The following is a 22,787-nucleotide window of genomic DNA, read 5'->3' as shown; positions in this document are numbered from 1 at the left end:
GACATGTTTTGCCCTCAATACTCCCCGCACCGAAGTGCAGTGTTCATGGAATGAACATTTCATTGACTGTGGTGATTCAGCAGCCAACACGCCTCGTGTTAAAGTGCACCCCACTCTCGCGCCTTTTATTGAAGAGCGCCGTCTTCAACTTTCATACCATCCGTCCCGCGGCACTGCCTGCTCATTTGTGCTGCCTGCGCAGCACAAATCCATGCTTTCGCTCCGATTCGAATGTGGTAAACATGCTCTCTAGATTTTTTTTCTTCTGTGCGCCTCTCGCGCTCCTAGCTCCCAGCTCGTGCCCCAGCAGCGCGAGTAGAAGATGGCGACGATGGAATACGCACGACTGTCCCTGCTCGTCCTACTGCTGCCGCTTCTGGGCACCGCCGGGCCGAATCCGAAGTGCCGACCGCCGTACAGTAGTATGAAGAACCACACGCTCTGCTCCGAGAAGTACGGCCTCTGCGACGTCGATGATATCCAAACAAGTAAGTGGACCGAGGAAATCCTCTGGCAGCACAACCGCTACCGCAGCCACCTGGCAGTGGGACATCTGGCGGACTTTCCAGCGGCGGGCAACATGCTCGAAATGCGGTGGGAGGACGAGCTGGCCGAGGTGGCCGAGGCGCTGATAGAACGCTGCGCCACTGAAGATTATGCCGTGTTTCACGACAAGCCCGAGCAACGCGCCACTGTGAATTTTTCTGAGGTCGGCCAGAACTTGCTCTGCGACTGGGCGAACCCGCAACTGTGGGCCACGTGGAACTTCGTTATTCGGGACTGGTTTGACGAGAACATCCTGTACCCTTCGGCCAAAGTGGAGAAGTACAGTGCGGTGGAGGCAGCCACAAATTTTACCCAGATCGCCTGGGCACGCTCCTACGCCGTCGGCTGCAGCTACGCAAATTTGGACACAAATCTGAAACTATTACAAATGTATGTTTGCAACTACGCGCCGGCCGGCAACGTGGCTGGCCAGGAATTGTACCGGCCCGGGCCGCCCTGCTCTCTCTGCCCGGAAGGAACGGAGTGCGTCGAGACAACGGGCCTCTGCAGGGTCACCGGTGACAAGCCTGGTAAAGACGCCAGGAAGACAACGACAACGACGATGGCGCCGCCCACGGAACCTGATCGTGACGCGCCAGTGGTGCCACGGAGCGGTTCGGCGCCGGGTGCTGTCGCTGTGAGGCCTGCCCTCGCAGCTGTCCTCACAGCTGTCGGTGCATCGCTGCACGGCCTGGCCTGACTGTTTCTGCCGGTTGACTTCACGCCTTTCGTCTTTTTTTTTTTACTCTACCAGCTCTCCGCAACGTCATCTCGGATGTGCCAAAATGCCCGCGATGGCTAAATGTGGTGGGGCCAGTTTTTGGACCGTGCTGACGAACGGCGAAAGTAAAGACGAAGGAAGCCTTTGTTTACGCTTGGCACAATTAACTGCGTGCATCGTAACATTCCTTGCGCTGTTTACGCAAAGTTCTTATTCTGTATCGCTGCCTTCTTAGGTAAACCTTTAAAGTGAAGAAATGTTGCCTTCTGGGTTCTCTGGAAGGCGCGCTAAATGCCCGCTGTGGAAACGCCAGCTTTCTGTAGGCAGCAAATCGCAGCAGCATGAAGACAAGAAGTCAAGCCCTCCATACAGCGAAAGTTTGCATTCAGAATAGTCTAGGCAGAGAGAGAGAGAACAACTTTTATTTAGAAAGCCTGCAGAGTCGGTTAGGCTCCCTCCAAGCAGGGAGGACAAGCTTTTACCGCGACGCGGCCACTACGTCAATCTCGTGCGTTGTGCTCCTTGAGGTCTTGTTACGTCCCTCGCTACTTCCGCGGGTTCGAGAGGGCCGCCGCCCCCTTCCTGGGGTGCCGCCCCCCTCTCCTCGGTTTCGCTCGGTCGCTGCCTCTCGAGAGCTGCCGAGACCTGCTGGACGGCCTTCAGTTGTGTCTTTTTTTCACAGCTCCTCGTTGCAGCCTCTAGTATGGACGGTCGACTGCCTCGTCCATTGGACTTTAAGCGGCTCTGCGTCCTTACTGAAACCTTTGGTGCTCACTGTTTATACGCAAAGCGTGGGCTATTCTTACGCCTCATCAATCAGAGATAGCCAAAATCATAATTCTATTGAAGTACAGCTTTATAATGGCTGTTTAGGCTTTATTTCTCGGTTGGCAGTGCAAGACACCGTTCCACAATGTTTTCTTTTGGCACATGACTAAGTTCGCTCCGCATTTCTTCTGCGTATAGTGCTATGGCTCATAGCAGCAGTTCTCGTTCCCACCGGACGCCGCCAGCCTGAAAATGTAAAATTCGAGCAAGTATCGGAGGAAAGGCACGAACGCGTCGATGCTACGAGGGTGGCCACCATGCATTTGCTAACCTAGCATGCGGAGCATTGAAGCAGAACGTGCAAGATGTCACCTCCCTTAGCGAAAAGAGGATGTGCTAAAAATGCATTTCAAACGTATTGTATTAATTTCAAATTTATTTCGCATTTTTTTGTCCCTATGCTTAAACTGCAATACGAATGCTTTCTAAGTATACTAGGAATAATATTTTAAACGTTCTTAAAAATACGTGAAAAGTACATTTTTGCCCGCTTAGCATATTTATAATGCATTAAAAATATAATAAAAATATACATTAGAAATATACTAAAAATATACATTTAATACATTAAAAATGTGTTTACTCGGGCTTAAAAAAAAGTCTACTGGGCGGCTCCATAGAATGACACGGGTTAATTCATCAACTGGAGAACAAATCGTACACGGGTATTTATCATTAATCAACAGGAGTCTGATATTATAACGTCACGTGATTGAATGGGAACGGCAGATACCTACATACAGCATACCAAGACGACAGCAACACAGCAAACAACAAATCCTACGACAAGCGCTATACTTGGCTTGCCGTATATATACCCAGCGAAAGCGACGCACTATTTTGCACGGTGATACCTTTTTTTGCGCAAATACTGTGGGCTTCCAAATTATCGCAGAAGTACCCTACTGGTCGCGTTCGAATCTGGGATTAATTGAGAACGGAATTGCTAGTTGAAACTTGCGTCAGGCACAGGTCAGGAGTCGAACTGTCAACCAACAGATACATGGGCGTGTAAGGGAGCCGGTCTGCCCTGCCACACGGGGTCCTTTCCGCTGGCTTATTCGGACCCAGAAGTACCCAAGGCGCTTTTGCTGGTATAATGCTATCACGTTCTCACACGGAAATGTTCGAATGACATTGAGTGGAATGGCATTCGAGAATAGGAATGACATTCGGACTCGATGGACTGCCGCGGTGCTGCACGACACTTTCGAAACGCATTCGAAAGCCTCAGCTCGTTTTCAGTGTACAGCGACGACGACGACGGCGGTCACACTAGTCCGACAACGACAGTATACATCACGCTCAACAACAGCATGTAATTATAGTGAAATATCTAGTTTACTATAATATGATTCTAGAGGGACACGTTTTTCAGGCCAACGACACCGACGAATCCGGTCGGCGGACGGTCAGCCTTGTCGGCGGCTGAGCGAGAGCACGGTGATGAGGCGGCGGTGTGTGCATGCTCGCGCTTCTAAATGAGCGAAACGAACGGCTATATTTCACGTGTGCATACCTGAACACTCACCAGCGATGAGCGCTTGCCAAATCAGTTTCAATCGACGACGGCTCTGTTCCCTTCCGCGACGACTATGCCCAGCGAGTTCGCAGGGTTGGATCTGTGATTTCGGCGGTTGTGAAGAGCGAATCACAAGCTTTAGCGAATGCAAATGGTCACCAGGTGTAGTTTTGGCAACAGTGACCTGAAATCAACTATTGCTTACATCGCAGGGCACGCGTACGATGAACGGGAATCGCCGGTGTGACCCAGACTGCCGAGCCGTGCTTTACGGCCAGCAGCAGTCGTCGCCGTCGCTAGCTTGTGGATAACAAGTTAGGCCGTTTCAGTTAAAGCGAACAGTCGCCATACATACTTCTGGATAAAGTAGTTTAAAAAAAAGTACTGGTCACGTCGGAGAAAGCCGGGACAAGAAGCGAGAAGCGCCAGTCCTGCGCGATGCCAACAACCCGGCTTTCTCAGGCGTGCGATCGCATCATCGCTTCCCACACATTGTAGCACTGCGTAAACAATCACGAGTACAACCAGTAAAAAAGAAAACAGATTGTTTATTAGAACCAAAGCGCAGATTGCGTTTTATGTTATGTAAACAAGCGATGTAAACAACAGTATGAGTGCAGTCGTCCTCATCGGCGCACTCCCGGGGAAATTTCATGCTGACGCGGTTAATACTCATTGGCGTAATATTATCTTCAAGCAGTCCCTTAGACAGAACACATGTAGCATCGTTAGATGACATTCGGCTGGAAGGCATTCGAAGCGCCCGTGTAGCAGGGGTATAAGTGGTGTTCACCTTCCTGCTAGAAGTTACCATAAACGAAAGGATGACAAGAAAGGGAAAGTTTTCACTCTTCGCTGGAACGTCATTTCGAGCCCTAGATTGTTCCACGGTAGCTTGAAGTGTAATGCAAATATGTTTACGCGGACAACCCATTTGTTAGAATTTAAATATACTTCAGACGGATTAATTGCGTATTTACGAAAGTACACTTTAAATAGATGGCCAGCACCAAAATGCGATGTCCCGAAACTCGATTTTGAGCATTAGATTGTTCAACGACAGCTTGTAGTGCGCTGCAAATATGCTAATGCGGACTGCCAATTTGCTAGAATTTCAGTGTTCTTTGGACGAATTAATTACGTATTTACGGAAGTACACTTCAAATACATTGACGACACGCAAATGCCATTTCCCGAAACACGATTTCGAGCACTCGACTGTTCATGGCAGCTAGAAGTGTGCAAAGACGTTTAAAAGGACTGCCCGTTTGTTAGGATTGAAATATATTTCGGATGAATTAATTTCATATTTACGAAAGTTCACTTTTAATACATTGACAAGATGCTAAAACGGCATACATATACGTTTACAAGGGCTGCCCGTTTTCTAGAATTGAAGTATACTTTCGATGAATTAATTTCATATTTCCGAAAATACACTTTTAATACACTGACAAGATGCTAAAACTGCATGCATATTTTTTCATGTATTTGAAAAGTGCTCGAAGTATGCTTTAAGTGAGGTATTTTTGGCACATTTTAAAAATATATTTCGAATACCAAGCATGAAATTTCAGAAACGTATTTCCTACATATTTTTAGTGCATTCATGAATACAAAATATGTTTAAAATACATTTTAAATAGACCTCCGTATATTCCAAACCTATTAGTTTTTGCTAAGGGCTACCAGTGATTAACAAGCATTCCTCCATTCCCTCTAGAAGCTACAAGTCCGATTTCACGGCCAACAGTGCGTTTTGCTCGACAAATGTCTGGGACCGTGCCGGCTACAACACGGGCTGCCAACGAGTTGCTCACAGTGTGTTAGGAGCAGGGAGAAGAGAAGCTCAGGTGCAATGAATGCCCTTAAAAGCGTAGAAGACACTTTTTGGGCCACAAGCTGCTTTGAAGTGTTAATTCACAAACGCGACTGGTGTTTGCAACTCGTTTCCCGAGACCTAGCCCGAGACGAGACGAGAATTGGCAGGGAGGAGAGACACCTCTCGCGAGCCCTCATCCCGTCAGTTTGCACATGAAGTACGTGTGAGCGAAAGAAGACCATGCTTAAGAGTAATGCGGCTTTAATGCCCAGAAAGCTGTAATGCACCAGCGATAAAGCCCGCGGTGCCTGTGAATGTGCCCATGCTTGCGGTGGCGGCAAGCTGCCAGCCACGCGAGCGTCTGCATGCCACTCGCCGTGAGCGCGACGAGTGGCGCCACCGAAGGTCAGTGTCCTCTTGTCTGCTGTGACGTGAGCGTCTCGCCATATAACGTACTGTATCCACTACCACATGCGAAAACAGGCTAAGGGCACATATACGCGGCGCCTAACGACGTACGCGCATAGTGAGAGTAGCCTGCATGATCGCGAAAAAGCTGGAAAATTACTCGCACTAATCGTCCTGCTATCACAAAGGCACCATGTATGCATACGCACGCATGTCCTGCTGCCTGCATAAATGATCAAGATGACTCCCATATCAAGTTTCTATGTTTGAGTTTGATAGCGGCGCATGCTGCTTATCATAAGATCAGAAATATATATATATATATATATATATATATATATATATATATATATATATATATATATATATATATATATATATATATATATATATATATATTTACGACTTCGTTCATTGCCTCTGCAGAAAATTTCAGGACAGTGACACAACCATCTCGCTAAATATAGACAACAGTGTAAATATCCTAAGTCCCAATACAGCCGTCAGTGTATCTGAACACCGACACCTAGAAAGGGCGCGCGCGTGGGCTGTTCCCTCGCGCCTTCACTGTAATTTCCCGGCGGAGCAAGAACCCGGATATTTGTCTGCTTGCGTGGCGTTATATCCCGCGACGCCAAGAATTGGGTGACGAGTTCTGCGACATGAAGCCGTGCCGCAAGGATTCGGTCACTGAGTGACTTCCAGGATGTACTTGCTCGGGGCTCCTCCTCCGTGACCAGGGGACTGAATTAACTCACGCGAACTCTGGGACTCGGGGCTTCAAACGGGCATTGAATGCCCATTCACACTCGCAAGTAGCCAAGAGCATGAGACCAGCAGTCGCTTGCGATCAGGCAGCAGCTCCACGACACCCTTCCTCACACCTACAAGGGTGACCTGCGGGTCGCCTGCTCGTTTTATTCGCACGTGAAATGAGAAGTCTCGGAAATGACGTCAGTCGCGCGCTCGGTCCTTTAAAGTGGTGTGGTCCCTCACTATAAACAGTGTGCTACTATAACCTGAGCGAAAAGGAGAATGTCGTGGCGGGTTTGATATGCGCCACGGCCATACAATCGTAAGGACGCGCTTCTCGGGGCCGGCCTGCCGGCCTGGATGCCGGCTGCCGGCGTAAGAAAAATACACTGGTATTGTTTGTTCACGACCAAAGCTCTGGGATAGAGTATCTTCAGCCAATGTCGAGTTGTCGAAGCGATAATAGCAATACAAATTTCCTCCCATAACCGCTTTGCTGGTGCTCTGCAGTTTACCTGGCCTCTCGTAGCTCCGCTCCTGAAGGAGTCGCGAAAACCGAGCATATCTTTATTTCCATATGACGTGGGGTTCACAGTAAAACGGTGCCGAGGGTAGCACCGCAGTGCTGGCCAGTTCCGAAGCGCATTCTGCTACAGCGTTTATGTGAAATCGGCTAGGTTTAGCGACGACAAGGGCAGCCAGCGAGCAGCGCACAGTGCGTCGCCCGGCGCGACCGCGAGTAGCGTCGTTGCGAAAAGCTTGGCTCGCTCAATGATTGGCTCCGTAGCTTTCGAATTGCGCACGCAAGGCTGGAAAATCGAGCAGCGAGCGACTGGCCGGCGATTGAGCGAGACTTTATGCCCCCGTTTGCAGCACACACTGTAAAAAAACACAGAAAAATAGAAAATGCATGGCAAATTTAGTGGCATAACAACTCTGCTCTTGTCTATTTTCTGGTTTGTCTTTCTTAGTAATTTTGCATATGTAGTCTGTTATTGCTTTCCTGTAGTTCTACAGAGATTTTTGTTCCAGATACCTTGTTAAAAAACAGGCTATTTGGTAATTGCACAGAAATTTTCTGCGAATGCATTTTCTGTAACTCTACAGAAATTTTCCCTGCATAGTTCTTACTATAACAGGCTGATTTGTAATCAAGCACAATTTTTCTGTTAGTGCTGTTTCTGTAATTCTGCAGATTTTTTCACTGATTATGCAATTTTGTAATAGCACACAATTTTTCTGTTTATATATTCCTTGTCATTTTGCAGAAATATGTTTTAACCCTGCACTCAAGACCATACACTACAAGATTTAAGAAAAATGGGTACTGTTCTCTCCTTAACGCAGTAGATATTCTGACTTAGACTTGATGAATGCTTCTACTCTCTATGTGCAATCATAAAAGCAGCAGCGTGCAGCACCAATTTCCTATGCACTGTGCTAGCACTATAACCGTGTATTATATTCTAGCAAGGAGTTGAAGGCAATGGTCAGAACTACCAAATTTTCCTCTTTATTGATATGCTCACAATTTCTACTCATCCAGGGCATTTGCAAAGGCAGCGACTTTTGGAGACAAAGAATACTGTTTCTTTGATGTTCGTCGTGCCTTTGTGCTTCTCTCTGGGTTAATTCCCGCAATTGCCCTTAAAGAAACGAAAGAGGCAAGATTAGTATACTGTCACGTTGTAGTGACGGCAGTCGAGGGGTCAGGAAGACACCAACCAGTCTTGGAAACGCAGTTCTTTATTTCGGCTCACTTGCGCCCGCAAAAGAATGAATCACTCGGCGGCGGCGTAAGCAATAAACGTGCTCGTCGGTCATCGAACTACGAATGCCCGCTGCTCGCGGCATCGTTCAATTTAAAGCCGGCAAGGAAACTTCGAGATAACAGGTCGAGATCATCTAGAGTAATCTGGAAACACGTAGATGCAGCTCAGCATGGCTGCGATCAAGCGAGATCAGTCCGGTCGCTTCTAGCGTCACGAACACAAAGGATAACACCCCTTTCCTGCGGCCTTGCGCGAACGAAAGGACACTACAATGATACGTGGCATTACCCCCCTCTCAAAGAAGCATCGCTTCGATGCTTTACAATGAAAATAAACACGGAGGATGCTAACTTCGAGTCCTTTAGCGTTCATAATAAGGTTTGAGGGCAGCGGTAAAAGCTTAAAATCTGGCCGTGTCGTCGTCGGCTAGGGGGCCGTCGTCGTACGGGTCGTCGTCGTCGTACGGGTCGTCCTCGTCGTACGGGTCGTCGTCGTCGTACGGGTCGTCGTCGTCGTAGGGTCGTCGTCGTCGTAGGGTCGTCGTCGTCGTAGGGTCGTCGTCGTAGGGTCTTCGTCGTAGGGTCGTCGTCGTAGGGTCGTCGTCGTAGGGTCGCCGTCGTCGTAGGGGTCGTCATAGTTGAGGCATAGTCATGGCATAAAGGCATAAAGCAGCCTCCAGAGGCTGCTTTATTCAGTTTAACCTTCGGGGGCTGGGAGTGCGTCCACGCGCTGCGTAGCCTCGGCTAGGGGATACAAAGCGCGGTGACGATGGCGACGGGGAACATGACAGGCGGCTCGACGATGAGTATTCTTCCCGCCGCAAGACCTCCTCAATTTCGGCTGGTCGCTGGCCGGGTCGGGGTCGTGGGGCGTCGTAAGAAAACCCTCGGATGGCCATTCTGCTGTATGGGCAGTACCGGAGAATGTGACCGGCTTCGCCACAGTGGAAGCATAGTGGGCGGCGCTGGTAGGCAGTTCTCCACTCGTCGCATTTCCTTGGCTGTGTGCGACGCTCGTAGGACGGGCGGGTTGGGGCGAGAGGGCGGAGGTCCAGCGCAGCTGGATGAGGGCTATAGGGGCTTGGGTCTCGTCGTCGAGGTGCAGGACGGCGGACTGCTGCGGCGTAAGTCATGGCTGGAGGCTCCAGAGGCTGGGTGGTGGTCGGTGTCACACCCAAGGCCTGTTGCACCTCGTCCCGGATGACGTCGGTGAGCGAAGTGAGCTGCGGCTGCGTTCCTGTTGGCAGCAATCGTCGGAGCTCTTCTCGCACAATTTCACGTATAACCTCGCGCAGGTCATCGTTGTTAGCGTTGTCCATGCAGCTTGCTGACAAAAAGCGCTGCTGGCGGTCATACTGGCGGGCTCTGGCATCAAGGGTTTTTTCCATGGTGGATGCCTCTTCGACGAATTCCGCGACGGTTTTGGGTGGGTTCCGTACGAGGCCCGCAAAGAGATGCTCTTTAACTCCTCGCATAAGCAGCTTCACCTTTTCATCCTCCTTCATGTTCGAGTCGGCACGCCGGAAGAGAGGCTTCATCTCCTCAGTGTACATTGAAACGGTCTCGTTTGGATGTTCTATGCGACACTGTAGCAGCTGCTGGGCTCTCTCTTTTCGCTCGACGTTCGTGAAGATCTTCAGAAGCTGCTCCTTGAAGGTTTCCCAGTTCGTCAGGCTAGCTTCCTCATTCTCAAACCAGATTCTTGCTGGTCCCTCCAAGGCGAAGAAGAGGTACCTAAGTTTTGTAGCATCATCCCAGTTGTTGAAGACAGCCACACGATCGAACTGTTCCAGCCATTCTTCGGGGTCGGCGCCAGGCGAAACGTCGAAGGTTGGTGGCACCCGGGGCTGCTGAAGAATGATTGGAGTCGTCGCCTGGGGCAGGCTCATGGTGGACTTTGCTACTGGTTTTCGCTTCCGAGTAGGGTCCGGCAGAGTCCCAAACTCAGGTGCGTCCCCTAGCAGACGTTGGCTTCCGCGATGGACTGGAGTCACGTGCTCCGGTGAACGGCTCAAAGGGCGGGCGTCACGATTTGCAGGGGGTGACCGGTACATGGAAGGCTACCCCGCACCTCCACCAGATGTCACGTTGTAGTGACGGCAGTCGAGTGGTCAGGAAGATACCAACCAGTCTTGGAAACGAAGTTCTTTATTTCGGCTGACTTGCGCCCGCAAAAGAACTAAGTCACTCGGCGGCGGCGTAAGCAACAAACGTGCTCGTCGGTCGTCGAACTACGAATGCCCGCTGCTCGCGGCACCGTTCAATTTAAAGCCGCCAAGGAAACTTCGAGATAACAGGTCGAGATCATCTAGGGTAATCAGGAAACACGTAGATGCAGCTCAGCATGGTTGTAATCAAGCGAGATCAGTCCGGTCGCTTCTAGCGTCACGAACACAAAGGATAACACCCCTTTCCTGCGGCTATACCAAGAATGCCACCAGGCTAATTACGTGGAATCCTGAAACGTTTATGCTGTGTGAAGCATTGACTAAAAATCAAGGAAAACGCTGAAAATATGCCTGGATACATTGTTAAAATAAAAGGAAAAGCCACAAGCCATTGCATTTTTCATGAGTGCACGAAGTTGCGTATGAACGGCTTGTTTCAGTACATGTACGAAAGAACCCGCTAGTCACTGAAACCAAGGACAGCATAACAAATGTTGCCTCCCCCTGTGGCCCTCTTTGTCGGTTAAAAAGACTGCTCGCTTCTTTTGTCTGTTTCAACAATAAAAGCGAGCATCTGAATGCAAAAATTGTGGGGTCACTCAAGTCCCACCTTTAAAAGGGTAAAACACGACTGACTAATTGGCTCCACTCTGCCGGCTCCCCTTCCAGATACTTGTTTGCGCACATGCACTCCACACACACTCATCGGAATACAGTCTATACTACCACATTAGGTGAAAGACCTGCCCAAGAAAAATATGGGGGACACTTCAGCTGTGCCTTTGACACGACAGCGTTAAAGGGTCCCATCGGCCGGCTCCTTTTGTGGATGCTCAGTTACGGATCCTCTGTAGATTGTAAATTTGCACCTCTTATCTCACACATACCCATTAGATTTCAGTCACAAGCTACCACATAATGTGAAAGATCACCCGATGCATGTGTGGAGCCCAGCTTCAACCAAGTCGTACGATCGTGCTTGCATTGGGGTAGCGTGTCCAACTCAGAATGAAAGGGTCCTGGAGGGCTCAATTCTACCTCACCCACGCACTTTAAGGGAGAAGCCCGAGTTGGCAGCTACTGCCAATGCATCCATAGATATAAAGCCCCACTTAAACAAGCCTTACAAACATGCCTGCGTGGCCTCGAGATACCCCGAGTTAAGATCTCACGCTTTCATCTCAAATAAGAAGCTCAAGTTGCAGCCCGTAACAATATGGCCATTTCAGTTGGTCTCGTGAGGTCGCACAATCCTACGGCAATAGCGGCTACCAGTCACGCCTGTGATTTTTCGTTGACTTACAAGCTCACACCCCTCTGTAAAAACAACCGCCACAAGAATTCAGAAACGAAAAACTGCATGCTGTGCTATGAACAGAATATCTTGTCCGTACTGTTTATTTCAGTAAATCCAAAGTAAATTTTCTTCAATATTTTCATGAATGTTCCTTTGAGTGGAGTGAGCAGGGCACAAAACCGAGTGGTGAATACAGGTGAAAGAAACAAAGAAGTAGTAGATAAGCCTGCAAAGTTTTTGTCTCGAAGTTATAAGAGGTGAAATGTACCACATTTTGTGTATTATGGATTTTTTGTGGTTTTTTACCTCCATATTCAAGGATTTCAAACTTGTAGTTTTTCGAAATTTCACGTTTAAGATTTTTCTTATTTAATATATAACATTTAAGCATTTCAATACTCATTTCTGAAAATGAATTATAAAGGTCCATTCTGATATCTGCTATCGGGAGATAGTGCAATAACTTGATTAAAAATATTCTCAGCGCTTCTCAGAATTCTCTGTTTTTTTTGCGTTCCCTAAAAAGTTTAAAATCACTAGCATCCTCATTTTTGAAAAGTTTTTCTCCACCTTCTGCAAAGGCTCAAAAGCAGAAATTTTTAAACAGTCTATCAGCAATATTCCTATAAAATATGTGCAACTGTGAGAAAAGCAACTGGTAAATTTAAACCTATAGCTGAAGAAAAAGAGATACGAGACCTTACCTCTGCACAAACTCCAATGTCGAAGCCACTTCACGTGGATACTGGATGTTTAAAACGAAGTATAAGAGAAACATGAATTTGAAAGCTGCAGCCCGCTGGGTAGTTATTACAGCAACACCATCCACGCAAACAGTGAACGTTTCAGCCTCAAAGGGACCTGGCCCTAGAAGAATGAGAATAAAAGAATATTAGTGCATAATGAGATGTTCAATGATTCCAAAACTAACCTTTTATACATATCATGGGCGTCAGTGGCATGTCGCCCAAGTCATCATCATGGGCGGTCTCCTGCAAAATGAGAAAAGCAATACAGAGGGAAGGTATTGAAAAACTGATACCAATAGCCAGAACAGTTCTTAAGAAAACTGACTGTCATCAGCTGCATAATTGTATTACCGCACAAAATTAGGTGGAGAACAAAGTCTTTAAACCATAGAGATATGTTTCATGGCTGCAGGCACAAACTGTTTGTTACTAACGTAAATTAGAGAGAATTTTTTCGCATAAAGTATATCACCACAGATATTTGGTGGACACATTAGCTGTGCCCTAAAGGGTATAGTGCGAATGCATTAGCGCCATCTCAATGAAGTTAGCCAAGTTGGTTGGTCCTGCCAACTCGGTAACGTCATGCCGGCTTGAGACGTCACAGAACCCACTGACGAACCAGTGTCCTGCCATGTACCCTACCAAAGCCCAGGCTCATGATTTTTCGCTGACAAAGCTGACACCTGATATCATGCAAGGCAAGGCTTTTAACGATACTATGTAATAAGTTTTTAACTATTTTGATACACTAGTGCCATTCTACTACAGCATTTGTCCTCATACCTACTCTCAGAGTATCTTTTAGTCCACCATAGCATGCATAAGCATAAAATGTACAAAGCTCAAAATGACTTAAAAATTAATAAAAGCAGTTTATTAACAGTAGTTATTAACAGCACCGCTTTTAATAACAGCACCGACTATAATGTATACAATTACCATTAAAATAATGTAGTTGTGGAGTGTGGAATTTTTTATACCCATATGCAATGCACATCTGAATTCTGCATGCACAAACACTTTTCTGCCACACAGCAGCAGAGGATAAAATTATAAGCTTGCCTCAGCAGACTTGTAGATGAGCTCTTCATCCTCTCCAAACAGTGCAAGGAGGAGAACAGGTGCACCTTCATGCTCTGGTGTCACACTCCTGAGGTGGTTCTTTGCTCGTTCAATTTCTTCGAGACATTTCTTGACCTTGGGCCGCTTAATGTGACTATAAGCATAACGATATATACGACGGCCGACGCTTTCCATGCTAGCCTCAATTCTTCGGAAAACATCACTACCAAGTAGCTCTTTGGAATGCTCAAGACGACAGTCCTCACTAAACAAAAATGGCCGTTTTTTTTTTTACCTCTGCCACACTCCTCGAGTGATTTATCGTCAGTCTTTACGATGCGTACGTCTCAGTCATGAAACGAATGACAAGCTGCTTGTTCGGGTGTACTTTAGCATACTCATAAAGGAGCTGCTGCTGCTGCTGCTTTTCACGCTGTGTCAGCAAACTTTCACCACTCGGTAACTCTGGCTGCCATGATATGCAACCATACGAGTCACGGGTAGATCTTGGGCGCGGCTGGAATGAGTCTGGGTCACCAACAATTTCTGCGGGCAGCACATGTGCAATTGGTCTCTTGTTATTTATACAGTTCTCGAGCTTCCACATCAACGTCTCAATTCCTGTGCCAACAATTGTACCCTCTAGCAAATCCTGAAACGATGAGCGGTACACCGGCACAACTTTTGCTCCAATTATTCTCAGGTTTCGTCTGCCAGGCGCTCGATGCTTGTCCAGGATAAGAGAACTTAGCATCCTCACCATCTGGTTCAGATCAACTTTTGTAGGCTTTCTTTTGCTTTGCATGATTGAAGTAAGCCTGGTGGAAGCATTTCCCAAGGAATGAAAAATTTTTCAGCCCATTCATCTAGCTGTGAGTTGGCATTTGAAGTCACCTTATCACAACTACCACTCTTCCCAGAAAGGACAGGAGCAGCACTGACGGTTTGAAACTTCTCAAGCAGGATGCGCCTTTGCACAGGGGCTAAGAAGTCTAAGTCTGATTCCTGCAGATACTTGAAGTGTTCCACACATTTTACTCCCAAGTCCTGGAGTTTATGCCCAATGGTAGCGACGTCCTCCTCACTGAGTGCTGGAAGCCACTCCTGAACACACGACATGAAGTCCTCTGGGCTGAAAAAAATAAATTCAGTAATGATCTAAAACTGCATGCCTCAGTGCAATGACTGTCACTTTTGAATGGCCAACATCATATAAATGAAGTGGATAGTAATCCAAAAGGTCCTGAATAGAAATGCATTTTAGTGTCCCAGATTCTGGACCTAGCAAGTGGTATATCATCATCATAGGTTTCAAAACAGAACAAGTGACACGAACAAGAAAATAGACCATGTTGTCTTCCAATAAAATGAAAATAATTCGGCCGAACACGAGCCTGCTTTCCTCACGATCCAAAACCACAACCATATCTTTGCTGTACTTGGTGCCCCTGTATTAAACTTGGTAAGCGCAATACACTTCTTTTCCTTGTGCTCCACAAGTCTTGATGGCTTCCTGAACTTCCATACTGAACAAACTAGGGCAAAAAGGAAATGTAGAGTCAATCACTAAGTCTTTTTCAAAGCGGCAGCTACTCCCCCTGAATGCCTGAAGAAGCTGGTATTTTTCAGCAAGTGTTAACGTGGTGTTTTTGAAGTTCTGGGCACTTCTTATGCACTTGCGAAAATAACCATGCTTGCTTTCACAACGCATAGTCCATAACCTAATAAGTGGCCCAAACTGAGTAATGAGGTAAGGGTAGTGAACCAGGTAATGGTGCTTGGTTTCAGAGGTGCACCAGGAAAAAGCTCAATTCTTCGGTCAATGTAATCTTCTGTCAAATCTTTCAGCCTCATTACCATGGGCATATTTATTGCCGGTGCGCACACCAACTGAACAAGTTCAGTGAGCATCAATGCTAACTCCCATACATGGTCTTTTCTGCATACCTTGTCATCAAGAAAGACGGGTAAAAACCGAAGCATAATCCAGTTCTGGACTGCATGTCCACTCAGCTTTTTAAATGTTTTGATTTCAGCTGGCTGGTCATTCACATCTATTCCTTTGAACTTGAATGAGAGTATCCTTTTATTCAGTTCTTCACGTGATAACCATCGCTGCTTGGTGATGAAGTATTGTAGCATCAACGCAAGATCGTACGATACCACACCTTCAAACAGCCCATGTGCTAAACATGGAGGAAGCCCAGGAGCGCAGACATGGAAGTATTTTAGGCCATTAAACAAAGCATCAAATTTAATGCCTTGGCATGAAAGAAGACAACTGTCATCCTGTAGGTTCTTCACTGCCTCTTTGTAGATTACTTTGTTTCTTAGATCACTGGTGTCAGATACGTTTTTCTCAAACATATGTTCACGCTTCACTAAACAAAACGTGCAGATGTACTCAGCTGTGCTGAAATTTTCCATGAATCCACCAATACTGTGGCTGCCTAGGTTGTCGCCCAGAATTGTCACCACCGTGCCATATGCCGGAATGCTGTCCGCCAACAGGCAGCCAACTTCCAACTTTTTGATGTCATCAATCAATTAAGAAAACACCTTGTCTTGTCCGAAGAACAAAATGTCAGTTTCTTTACAAAGCAGCACTAGCTGAATTGAACAGATACGACTTCTATTCCAAGAACGTAGGTTTCCAAGCATCATATACACACCTAAAAGTTTGTGCTTGTTCTTTGCCGAACCTAAAAGATTTGCCACTTGAAAAGCATCTTGAAAAAGAATCAAGCGTAAAGCAGTGCGGTGATCCTGAAACAGTGGTACTGACTTAAAAACATTCCCGTCAGTGAAATCCTTAAAGACACCTGGTTCATAAACTTCCAGATTCAAACACTGATCTTGAACTGAGCTATCTCTTAACAATAATTTTATTGTTTCAATTATTGGAACATAATGAAAATGAGCCTCTTGATTGTTTTTGTTTTTTCCAAGACGCACAGCTACCGGCTCCACATAGCTGAATTTGCTCTGAAAGTAGTCTCTTCGAGAGTAAGTGCTCCGAAAAACTCCACTCTTCCTGTGCAGGCTGACGATAACATCACTTTGAAGCATACTGGTGACTGCCTGCTGAATGAAATCCTCATTCAAGCCAGCATCTCTCATCTTTGTCCTTAATGCACTAGCTATGTGGTCAAGATTGTTGCTCTGGAGGTCACAAATTGCCTCAGAAATGACTTGAACTGTTCTTGAGGGCACCAAACTCTCCGAATGGAGACGCAGTTCATGGTTTATGGTTTATGGGGTTTAACGTCCCAAAGCGACTAAGGCTATGAGAGACGCCGTATTGGAGGGCTCCGGAAACTTCGACTACCTGGGGTTCTTTAACGTGCACTGACATCGCACAGTACACGGACCTCTAGAATTTCTCTTCCAAAGAAATTCTAGCCGCCGCAGCCGGGATCGAACCCGCGTCTTTTGGGTTAGCAGCCGAGCACCATAACCGCTGAGCCACCGCGGCGGCGAGTGGAGACGCAGGTAAAAGCGTCCGAAAGCATCTGTAATATCAGTACATAGAGAATCTTCGTGCATGACACCTTCAGCCACCTCTTTGCTTCCATCAGCCTCTGAGTGGCAGTCCTCAGTACATTGTTCCTGAGATGCACAAGTCTCCAAGCCAGCAGTATGAATTTCAGTTTCAAGATTAATTTGTGCTTCCTTGCACCTTTCTGCAGAGGTGCTCTCTAAATAAGACTCGCATACACCTGGTTGAAAAGCATGCCTGTGGCATCGAGAAATACGGGAGGAAAATGTCGACTTGTTCGTAAACATTCGTGAACAAGCAAAAAACTGGAAAGAAACTTTCTTCCCTTCAGTGATGTGCCCCTTTAGATGATTCAACAAGGATTTGACATCTCGACATGTCTGTATACATGTATCGATGGTGCAGACCAGTGAGAGGCTCCTGCAAGTTATTACAGCAGCCGGAATACCATCACGCTTGTGAGATCTAAAGATATGGCTCTTCAAGGAGCTGACTTTTCGAAATACTCTGCAGCAGTCAGTAGAAGGACAGCGAATGTGAAGGTTGCTTTCATTTTTATGTAGTGATGCATGCGTCAAGAACTGAGGCAAAGTTTTCGCAACTGCTTGGCATATGCTGCACTTGTATGCCATTGTGCATGTATCGGGGCACGGGGCCTGGACTCAACCTCTGCAACAGCAACAAAGTGAAAATGCAACCGAAATGAGCATCGAATTTTGAGCCATGGGAAATGTTTCATATCGTGACTCATAGAGAGTGCTGCATTTTCTGCAGTTTATTATACCTCTCTGACTGCTGCTGACATATGGTGGGCAGCTTGGTAAAAAAAGAATATCTGCATACACATATCTGCTTTTTTGGTTTCCTGAAGCAGAGCTGGTTTACTGGAATACTTTTACACCTTACATAACTTGCCACTCATTTGCACACAACAAGACTAAGCGCTGAAAGAGAAACACTGAAGGTGCAACTCTCATCAAATTTACAATATTGCAGCCAATCACAATAGGAATAGACTTGCAATGTGGGCAACTAAAAGTGAGCAAAAAAATATTTCGAAGCTAGCATCGCAGCTTTATTAAATTCCTACTCAAAGGTGGATGCTCTGAGAAAAAGTGCTTTAAATCCTGACTGTTGACGTATTAGCCCATTCAGTGCAAAAGTACTTTGAATCCAGACTGTTTATATGTATTATTTGATGAACGAAAAACATTCGCATGCATCTAAGCAAAGCTAGGGATAGAATGTTTAAAACAGAGCTCACCTGGTTTGTGAGGTCATTGCAACGAGTTTCTGTTAGCTGGGAGCACCATACAGTTATGTTCAACTGGTTCCAAAACAAAAACAAATCTCTGTCGTGGCCACTAAGTGTGCATGTGTAGCAGCCCTGGATAAGGTTCCCACTGCAGAAAAAAAGAAAACATCAACACAGAACCGACGCATCTAAAATTTAAACGTAATAAATTTTGGATGTGACGGCAGTGCCACACAGTCCTTAACAAAGGCAAGGGCCTATAGGATAGTGAGTAAACTTTAGTAATTCAGAAAACAAATTTTTATAACATTAGAAGATGTTCTGTATGCTCACTTGATTGGGCTGAAGTAGAGTGCACACTTAAATGGTCAGATGACCCAATAATTACTGTAATGTACAAATGTAAAGTTGAACCCACAAAATTCCAAAACAAGGTCTTTTAAGGACCGAATACCGGGCGTATGCACTCATATCTAACTTAAAATCTGGTTCCACATGCGAAATAAACGGATACACCACTAGCCGAGCACTTGGTAATTAGATACGTACAGGCTAGGATGCAACCACAATACTGCGGAGGGGGCTGCCTGTTTACGAAGCCCACACAGTTGCAGTGCGGCCTACTGCTTTCGCTATACATGTAACTGGATGTCATACTTGCTACTGCTGGTGCATGACAAGCCAAATCTTCTGTGGTTGCAGATTCAAGCGACGAGACAAGCGACACATGCAAAACGTTTCACCTGCAAACAGGCTGCTGTTGCCTTTATTGAGGGTCATTCGATTGCAGTCCCAGCATTGTGCTCAGCCATCTCCGATTTGTTAAAAAAAATAATGAAAGCAATTTCAGTGTATGTAATCGAAGCCTAAAATAATTTTGCCAGACAAAGTCACTGGTGAGGTGAGCACAGTGTGAACTTTTCGAATAGGTGAGAAACCAGACGCTGCCCAATAATAATAAAAATATAAATATTGAGGAAACAGCCAATTAACTTTACCATGACATTTGCATAAAATCTGGCATTGGATGCGATTCGGAGCCGCGCATTTTTGTACGGCTCAAATATATTTATACATTTAAAGAGACTGTGAAAGTGTACTATTTTTGTCATGTAAAAAAATGTTAACTTGCTCTCGAGAAATTTAAAATAGCCATTTTGCTTCCATAGATGCCTGAAACATAAAAAATGTTACAGAAGATGAAAGTCTGCAAAAAATAATACTCATGTTGACAAAAAGTAAATTTTGAGCCGTAAACATCGCTTAATTTCACCCTTAGGAGCAAGAAATAAAATACAAACAATACCGGTTTAAATAGAACCATTTACTGCCTTTCATTTCTGACATTTTAATCGAGGTAATGTTTGTTTAAAGCGAGAAAAGATTTTTTGAAGTTGAGCTATCGCGCGCTGCAAGTTGCGTCGTCTCTTAATGCCACTTCACCGCAAAGCACAATTCCGTAGACACTGTAGCCAGATAAAATGCAGAAAGAGGGGCTCGGTTCACCCATGTGATTAAAACTGCACATCCGTCTTCAACAGAGACACGACCGCAACTGTAAAGAGGCTGAGCCTCTATGCAGGCGATGCCCGTTCATGCGAGCGAGACACCTCCTCGCGAGCGGGCAGCACGCCGCGCTCACCGCCAGCGTGTCTCCCGTCACCCGCCGCCGCGGCATGCGCGCTCGGGCTCTCAGCAATCATATTCGGACATAAAGTACTTGTGTTGCGCCTGCCATGCCGGCTGGTCGTTCGATCCTCGTGGTTCACGCGGCACAGCATGGTGAATACCTTCGTTTTTCTGCTCTTGGCTGCCTGGCACCAAAGCGGGTCCGTTCGAACTTCGAAACCGAAACGATTTCACTTTCAACATTACCACCCGCCGAATTTCATGCAGTGTCTGCTTTAACTCAACCCTTAAAAATGCACGACAGCGGGCGATGACAAATTGAAGTGGTGATCTGGCCACAAATGTCGCGCCATGCCAGGTGCCGTGTTCAGCGGTGAAGGAAATTAAGAGACGACGCAAATTGCGGAGCTTTTTTCCTCGTGGGTGTTGCATAATCCTCCTCGCTGCTCCGGCCCCTCCTCCCCCGCTTCCCTCTTGTTCTTATATTCTCCCTCCTTCTTTTACTTTCTTTCACGCCTGTTCTTTCAATTCGTCTGATGGGAGCCCTCCGGCGCGGGTCATCTGACACAGTTTTCCCGGCTTTTTCTCCCCTTTCGGCGGCGTGTCCGCGGCGGCGCGCGGGACCATGCGACACACTTTTACCGCCTTTTTCCTCTGAGCGGCTTCTATCGGGTAATAACATGGGTAAAATTTTTAATAAGTCGTGTCTCTTACCCTCTCTGCACGCGACTTTGTAGTTTCGTGCAAAGAAAGCTATTGTTCAAGTATTTAGAAACACGGCGTCTTACTGTTTCACGATATTTGTCTCAAAATATTTACTTCGTGAAATCAACATCCACAAACGTTAAAAGTGCGCAAAAAGCGAGGACATAGGCAACGAGTAACAGACAGAACACCACGGGCGCAGTTTTTTTTTGCTCCATCTTCTTTGGATTCCGGGGAACACAAAACAGAGACCGGAGTAGAAGAGATGTGCTTTAGTGGACGTCCTTGCGGGCTAGTTTGTTCATAGCTCCAGAAGTGTTAAAACTGTGCAAAAGACATATGTTGTCTGTATCCTCTAACTCCGCAGTTATAACATTTCTAGAGCAATAAACCAATTAGCCCGCAAGAACGTCCTAATGAAATCAACTTGTTCACCCGCCATAACACGAACTAATCGTGCTCCGTCGCTTCATTTCTGGTCATCGAGTCCACGTATTTCTCCACGACGCACTTCCGCGGTTTTTTTATCGAGCAATAAACACGCGCAAACCACGAACTAGTCGTATTAGGAAGGAGAGAAAGGCGGGAAAACTGTCACATGACTCGATGCCGGCTCTCCTCAGACGAATAGAGAGAAGAGGTGTGAAAGAAAATAAGAGGAGAAGGAGGGACCTGAGCAGCGGGGAAGATTATGCAGCATCAACGAGAAGAAAGCCACTTGCGGAGCGAGAGCTCAACTTCAAAATTCGTTTGTCGCCGTAAACAAAAATTACCTCAACGAAAATTTCAGAAATGAAAGGCAATAAACCGTTCCATTTAACCCGCCATTTTTTGTTTTTGCTAGGACCACCTCAAGGGGAAATTAACGTGTTTATGGCTCAAAATTCACTTTTTGCAAATTTCGTATTTTTTTTTACTTTCCTTTAGACAGTGTTGAACTCCAGTTACATTTTTTATAGGCAATATACATCTAGAGAGGCACAACAGCTATTTTAAAATTACGGAGAGAAATTTATTTTTAAAATATGACAAAATTATACATTTTCAAAATCTAATTTTTTAAGAAATGTGCCCGATAAAACTGCGTAGTCTGAATCACATCGAAAGCCAGGCTGTCTCTGCAAATGTCAGCGAAAGATTTCTGAGATATTTTGTAAACATACGGAGTTTTTATTAATTATTTATCAGTGCCTGGTGTCTTCAATTTTCAAAATGCGCTCACTTAACAAATACATTTTTTTTTCGGCAAAAATATTTTATGCCTTGATTACGCACACTGAGATAAGTTTCCACGAACTTTTTCGAAAAAAATCCAGATTGTTGAGCGCGACGTCTGGGACGTTGAGTTTTGACCCTTGAGCTTTCGCGTACATGTATCTAAAAGACTCAATTACGGAACTACATAAGTCCTCGATCTTCCTTTACTGCCCTTCCTTGCCTTTCAGCGAGAACAGGCGACGAGCTACCGTCAGTTCAAACACAGCGCAATTTCTAATACAAGTCTGTTACATACGACAACTCCAAAAATGAAGACCTAACTCATGACCGCATGCACTTGGAGCAGGCAGGCTGCTTTCAAAGAGGCCTCACAACGATCTGCGACACAAGGAATGATTCTGGAACTATACTCACGCCATTTTTTCCTTCGCACTACACCAGCCGCGCTTCACAGCCATTCAGTGAGTACAGAAGACTCTGCAGCTATCGTCAGTCCAAACATAGCACTATTGAGGCCCTCAGGCCGAGCTCCGAAAAAGGCCGAACTCATGACAGCACGTGACATCAGGAAGGCTTCGTTCAATGTGGCCGTACAACGAGTTGCAGTATTTAGAGGAGTGGCAGCGACCAAAGCATCTGCGCACATTACCCGCTGCACAAGACAAGGAACTAACATTTGCGAGCTAACAGAGCTCGGTCCTGGCCGTAAGCTGAATGAAGCAAGAAATGAAATGCTACCCTTGCTTACCTTCTTTCAGCGTGGACGAGCGCGGTGCCGTCTCGTTTATGGGCGCTCCAGATTTCACTTAGAAGCAACACTATCACGTCGGA

At 46.2% G+C, this 22,787-nt stretch overlaps 2 protein-coding genes across 2 annotated transcripts; one reads left to right on the top strand and one right to left on the bottom strand.

The window, feature by feature from the left end:
- The first annotated feature begins 322 nt into the window (after nucleotides 1-322).
- LOC149361436 (cysteine-rich venom protein-like) lies at nucleotides 323-1,246 on the top strand. Its single transcript, XM_089568080.1, has one exon. The coding sequence runs from the start codon at nucleotides 323-325 to the stop codon at nucleotides 1,244-1,246; it is 924 nt and encodes a 307-aa protein (XP_089424206.1).
- Nucleotides 1,247-8,134: 6,888 nt separating this feature from the next.
- LOC149361435 (uncharacterized) lies at nucleotides 8,135-22,787 on the bottom strand (the record flags this gene model as incomplete). Its single annotated transcript, XM_089568079.1, has 5 exons — nucleotides 8,135-8,246; nucleotides 12,541-12,703; nucleotides 12,768-12,828; nucleotides 18,414-18,552; nucleotides 22,705-22,787. Coding segments are annotated over 5 exons (558 nt in total), but the record flags the coding sequence as incomplete, so codon positions are not given.

Source organism: Amblyomma mixtum, chromosome 2, assembly GCF_055824585.1.
Source record: "Amblyomma mixtum isolate Tamu chromosome 2, ASM5582458v1, whole genome shotgun sequence".
In the NCBI taxonomy this organism is placed as follows: Eukaryota; Metazoa; Arthropoda; class Arachnida; order Ixodida; family Ixodidae; genus Amblyomma; species Amblyomma mixtum.
Note: the sequence above shows the minus strand (reverse complement) of the source record. Positions and strands in the feature narration are given on the sequence as shown.